The sequence below is a fragment of the Lissotriton helveticus genome, chromosome 5_1 (assembly GCF_964261635.1).
Source record: "Lissotriton helveticus chromosome 5_1, aLisHel1.1, whole genome shotgun sequence".
In the NCBI taxonomy this organism is placed as follows: Eukaryota; Metazoa; Chordata; class Amphibia; order Caudata; family Salamandridae; genus Lissotriton; species Lissotriton helveticus.
Window position 1 is genome coordinate 1,861,514,751 of NC_136065.1, and position 6,000 is coordinate 1,861,520,750.

General features: G+C 44.0%; 1 protein-coding gene across 1 annotated transcript in view; it reads left to right on the forward strand.

Annotated features, from left to right (window-relative positions):
• LOC144753850 (uncharacterized) overlaps nucleotides 1–5,640 on the forward strand; it is a 121,290-nt gene extending 115,650 nt beyond the window's left edge. The window contains exon 3 of the mRNA XM_078641402.1: nucleotides 3,633–5,640. Coding sequence (XP_078497528.1) covers nucleotides 3,633–4,320 — 688 coding nt within the window. The 3' untranslated portion in view covers nucleotides 4,321–5,640. The remainder of the gene's footprint in view (nucleotides 1–3,632) is intronic.
• The last annotated feature ends 360 nt before the right edge of the window (nucleotides 5,641–6,000 follow it).

The window sequence follows — 6,000 nt, forward strand, 5'->3', positions numbered from 1 at the left end:
AAAACACAAAATAAATATGGATAAATACCAAGAAGATGGGCATAAAATAAATATGGATAAATACAGACGGCAAGAGACTGGTTTGAGTAGAAAATGATTCTCAGCAATTTTTTTAAGCATGGACCACTCTTCTACTACCCTCGTTTAGCCTCACTGCTGCAGGTGAAACGTGCCTCCTAGTCCTTAGTTTCTTTTGTCTCCGGGTTGTTACCCTCAGAGATCAGGACCTGGACCACATCCCACTAGGCAACCACAGAAAATGCAGTATCTAGAATAGACTCACCTACCCATCTCTGTTTCTCAGGGTCCATGCCAACCGCCACTGCATCTGGCCCTCCCCAAGATTTCATTCTGCCCCATCAATAAAAATTGGGACGCAAACCACCACCTGCTTACTCCTCATGGACAACCTCCATATTACCAGGGGGTGCTATGGAGTAAACCAACCAGTTCCTGCCTCTTCAGGGTCACACCTTACCTTCGCCAGGGAACCACATTGCATCCCTCTTTACTGACAGGCCAGGCTCTGAAGCCAGCCTTACAGTGCTACAAAGAACGCTAGTTTGCATAGGAACGCACAATTACACTATGCTACCAGGTCACTATGGATCTATATCTCCGAATGAAGGCCAAACACCATGGCATTTATTTACTAAAGTATGCATTGGCGGGTGCATCACACTACGCAAAAAAGCATACAGGCCTTTAAAAAGTAAATAGATAGACACTAACTTTTGTGTAGCCTTTCAGCGTGCAAGCGTCCTTACAAAATATTAGTAAAAGAGTGTACATGCATCTACATTCAGGCTTTCATTTTTACAAATTATTGTTATCAGGTGCAGAAATCCAATTGATCTTAAACATTGGAGGACTACAATTCCCAGAAAGCAATACTTTGTTCAAATAAACAGACAGAACAGGAAACACAGTGTTCCTGTCTACAGAGAGACCAGGTTCTACATGAAGTTTGAGGCAAATTAACAAATTGTTCAATCCACCTGTTCTCCAGAAAACCATCAATATCAAAAACAAATTTCCCTGGTTAATATGTTGGATAATAATGGAAGGGGACACCTTGTGGAATGGCTGTCCCACTGGAGGGGTGAGAGGGCAAGGCCCACCCAAGAGATCCCCAGTGTGGGAGAGACACTCCTTACACCAGACGGAGACCTTATGGAACAGATCCATGCCTAGTATACCCGCTGGAGGGGTGAGAGTGCAGGACCCACCCGAGGGAGACCCAGCATGGGAGAGACTCCTTACCCACAACAGAGGGAGACGTTGTGCCACAGAGAGCCAGGCCCTGCCATGCCAGATGGCGGTTGAGAGGGCAGGACCCACCAAGAGATTCCCTTTGTGGAAGACACCAGAGGGAGACCTTGTGTAATAGAGAGCCAGACCCTGGCAGACCCACTGGAGGGGTGAGAGAGCAGGACCCACCTGAGAGAGCACCAGTGTGTGTGACTTACTTTAGCAGAGGAATCCCACAGACAGCAGTGGGGAAAGGGTGGCCGTGAATTTTTGGTGATAAGAATGTGTGTGTGTGTGTGTGAGCATGTATGCTTGTGTGTGGGTCTGAGGGGTGAAAAGCCTGGGAATGATGGAGGAGGTGGGGCAGAGGCAGCCTACTTTCAAGTTCCCCGAAGTTCCGGTTGCCATGACAACCAGGAAAGAGCCACAAGATTGTATTTCAAAGGCAGCCATGAAGAAGAAGCAGGAAAAGGGAACCAGCTGGATAAACACAGCAGCAGAAACGACGACAAGGAAGTCCAGGAAATGCAGCAGGAGTGAAAGGAAGCAGCAACAACAAACACGTTGAAGCCCTCCGACCCTTCCCCAGGAGCATACTTATGGCCCCAATGCCCGGCTTTTCCTGGTGTTCAATCTTCAATTTCTCTGATGGGAGGACAATCACCGATAATGCTGCATACTTTCACGATGACCTCCAATCAGAGAACACCTGAAGATGCCACTATTCGGAATCCAAAACGAAGAGCAAACGTTTTGCATTCCAGATTCAGGCAGTTCTAGGCAAAAGTGCAACATGAATGCACGTCCCCCTTTCTACGACTCCACGCCACCCCTGGGGGTCGCCCCCCACAGATGGAAGAACCGTGGGATAGGTACATGATTAAAAAAAAGCACTGCGTAAGTTGATTGGTGATTAGTCTGCTGCACCTAGTGAGGGGTTGACATGTTTTGGCCTAAGGGTTGCTCTTATGAGTCAGTTGGTCTTCAAATTCCAGATCACCTTTATTTCAGAGAGGATGAGTATATTCACTTACCCTTCTTTGTAAGTGAGCGCAATGGCTCACAGCTTACGTTGTTATATGTGCTGTTTTCACCTATGACTTGACAAGGAAAATGGAAGAAAAATCATAATAGAGTACATAACATGATGATTTATACAGTGTATTATATAGTGTTAGGGTTTTACCCTCTGTATGAAGAAGGGTAAGTGAATGTACTCACCCTCTCTGAAGCAAAGGTGATCTAAATTTGAAGACCACCGCTCACTCCACGATCCTGAAGAAGGCCATCTGACTCATAAGAGCAACCCATAGGCCGAAACAAGTCGACCCCTCACTAGGTGCAGTGGACCAATCACCAATCCACTTGCGCACACACTTCTTTTTTTAATCATGTCCTTATTCTGACCTAATAAAGCTTCTTCGTACAGGATAGGAGATATTCTTAATCAATAGTCACACTTCATGACTGGGAACCACACAGGCAATCTTCTTCCTGGTGGAGGGTGGTTAATCACTTGGAGAACCAAACCCTCGAGTGACTACGACCTGATGATGACGCTATCCCCCTGACCACATAAGCGGAGTAAACATATACCGCACACTGTGTAGGTGTGGTTGAAGGTCTCCTTACAACACATGTGAGACTCTGGTACTGTGTCACTAGGGATTCATTTCCCTATGATTATTAGCTAATCAATACTCGAAGCTGAATGAATCTCTGCTTCTCTCTCCCTCATATTGATTTGGATATATTTGAATGTAAGCAACTAGGACACTAAAGCTGAACACAGACAAACAGTAACGGAGCAGAAAACCAAGAGAAAAATAGTCCCCCAAAGAACAGATAAAGAACCATAGCGGAATGAGACAGCACTGTGTCCCTGCTCTGTGCGAGGGAAGGAAGAGATAAAGGAGGGACAAGGAGGAAGGACTGACCACTAGCAAGCTGGGATTTTTAAAGGACACTGAAACAAACAAATCAAAAGTAGAGGCAAGAAAGGGGATGGACTTGAAGCCCACAGACTATTTCCAGCAGGTCTTGAAGAGACAGTGCATGCGCTGTCTAGCTTGACCTAATGAATATGTGGAAAATGTTTTTTTAAAACCTGCATTGTTCTACTCAATGTCTGTGTAATGTATTGATTGCATACATGCAACACACAAAACAAAACACTAGTAATACAGGAATACGAAACCCCGGTGGAAGATTATTTTGCCTTCACATTCATGTTACAAATAACAATTAAAAATGGTGGAATCTAACAACTCCAATAAAATGTGACTAGCTCAGTCTTTATTCAAGTACTGTAAAGTGTCTTTTTCTGTGTTTTGTTTTTATTCGTAGTTACAGTATTGACAACAATTTTCTTGTGTCTTTAGATTTCACGAGGAATTTCATTCTGGGACAGAGTCCCATCCAGGTTTGAAACAATTTGCCTTCCTCATGGTTCTCGACAAACTACAGTGCTCCCACGGGATCAGCAGCGACTTCAAGCCCATTTTACCTCAGAAAAAGGCAGAGGAGAGCCTGAATTACATAGCCCTTAAACTTGCACGTGGTGTCATAAACAACGAACACTCAAACTTTTGCTCCGAGACACTTATGTTGTTTTCAAACAAGGGGAAGACACCCCTTGCCAGAGAGTTTGCCCAACTTAAGTCTGTCAGGGACAAGCTGGAGGACGGCGGTTGTGTCATCTTCTACACGACGAACACGCCCTGCAACGGCCGCTGCTTTGGAGAAGGGCCGTTTGACATTATCGGCCCCCTTAATGAAGCACCTTTTGACGACTGGAAAAATAAGGAAAACATTGATATGTATTTTGTTTACACAAATACTTACTTTCCAAAGAGTCACTTGGAGAAATTGGACAAAGACAAAAGAGCTCTGGAATATGAGAACTTCAAGGCATGCACTAAAAATGGCTTTCAGAGGCTGAATGAAAACCAACCTGGAAAGGCTTACTCAATTTATCAGTGTGACAATAATAAATGCAAAAGCTGTGATAAGAACAACAATTTTTGCCTTGTATTCAAGCCTCTAGAAGAGGGAAGTAGTGGCATTTGAGTTCACTTCTGAGGGAATAGGGAAACAGGGCTAGATTTGTGTAGAGGTCACGCAGTGCAGCGTGGCAAGCGAAGTTGCTGCGCTACATTGTGTGAGGCTTTGCCCTCTTTCTATGTGTTCTGCAGAATGCAGCGCAAATAAAAAGAGGAGAAAACAAGGAGAAATAAAGATGTTTCTCTCCTCTATGCCTCTCCTGAGAAGGCATAAGATTTTGGTGCATTCCCAGGTTTACAAGTTCATGTAAATCTAGGAATACGTCAAGATCCATGCTAGTTGCGTGGGAACACCCACCGCAGCACTCCTGGAATCCCTACCCAGGGTAGAATAGCGTAATGTAGCGAGCGCTGCACCAGATTTATAAGGCCACTCAGAGCTTCATAAATCTGTCTTAGAGGTATGCTTAGAACATTTACCAGTTTGAGTGGTGTAAACGCAAGACAAGCCTCCCATAAATATGCCCCCCATATCTATTGAGATGAGATGCTGCTCTGCTGTCTCCCTGTGCTGGCGCACCTTTAGCTGCCATGCACCAATACAAACACCATTGTGGCACAGGTATTGTGCTACAAGGGGTTCCTTTCAGCATAAAAACTAAACTTTATGGTGTTTCCCACTTTGGAAGTGTGCTGTACAGTGCAGCACACATGCAAAGTGGAAAAAATGGGGAAATTAAAACATTTATCCTCATCACACCTGCCTCAGAGAGGCGCAGGATTTTGGTACAAATCTCTGTCTACAATTCTTTATAGAAAAGGATTTGCGCCTAACTCCATGGGTGGTAGCATAGGAACACCACTGCACTACCCACAGAATGGCTACTTAAAACAGAGTTACATAAAGCAGCTGATTGCGCAGCTTTACATTACTTAGGAATACAACCCAACACAAATTGCAATTTGTGTTGGATTGGGAATCCCACAACAACACTTTGCATCAGATTTGTGGTAAAACAAATAACGCACGCTCGACACAAAGTGTTTGTAAATATGGGCCTTACCCCCAGATGCATCAAGCACCCATTTTGCTATTCCTTATTAGCGAAAAATAAGGATTCGCTAATAAGGAATAGCAAAAAGCTATGCATGAAGAAATCACTTTAAAAATAGCGATTTCTTAAAATTCCTTAATTGCGACTCGCAATTTGCGAATCGCAATTAAGGAATACCTCCCCATTCATTCCTATGGGCCTGGAGGCACATAGGAATGAATGAGAAGATATTCTCAATTTGCGATTAGCAATTAGCGAATCGCAAATTGAGAATGCAATTTCAAGGGTGCAGGGGTGTCCAAAGGACACCCTGTTGCACCCCTGAAATTAATCTGTGCACATATGTTGCGCACACACATGCCCTAAGGGCAAATTTTTGCAAGTTTTTGCAAATTACCATGAAGTTCAACTTCATGGTAATTTGCTCCCCCTATTAGCGAAATCGCTAATTTTTAAACTTTAATGCATTGCATTTAAGGAATCTCAATTTGAGGTTCCTTAAATGCAATAGCAATTTAAGTAATCATAATTTTGCGATTTCTTAAATTGCGATTTTTGCATTTGGGATGATGCATCCCAAATGCAAAAATACCGGTCGCAAAGGGGCAGATTCTGAGAATCTGCCCCTTTGCGACCAGATTTTCCTTTGATGCATCTGGGCCTTAGTCCACAGATTGAGGCGCATAAGCAAA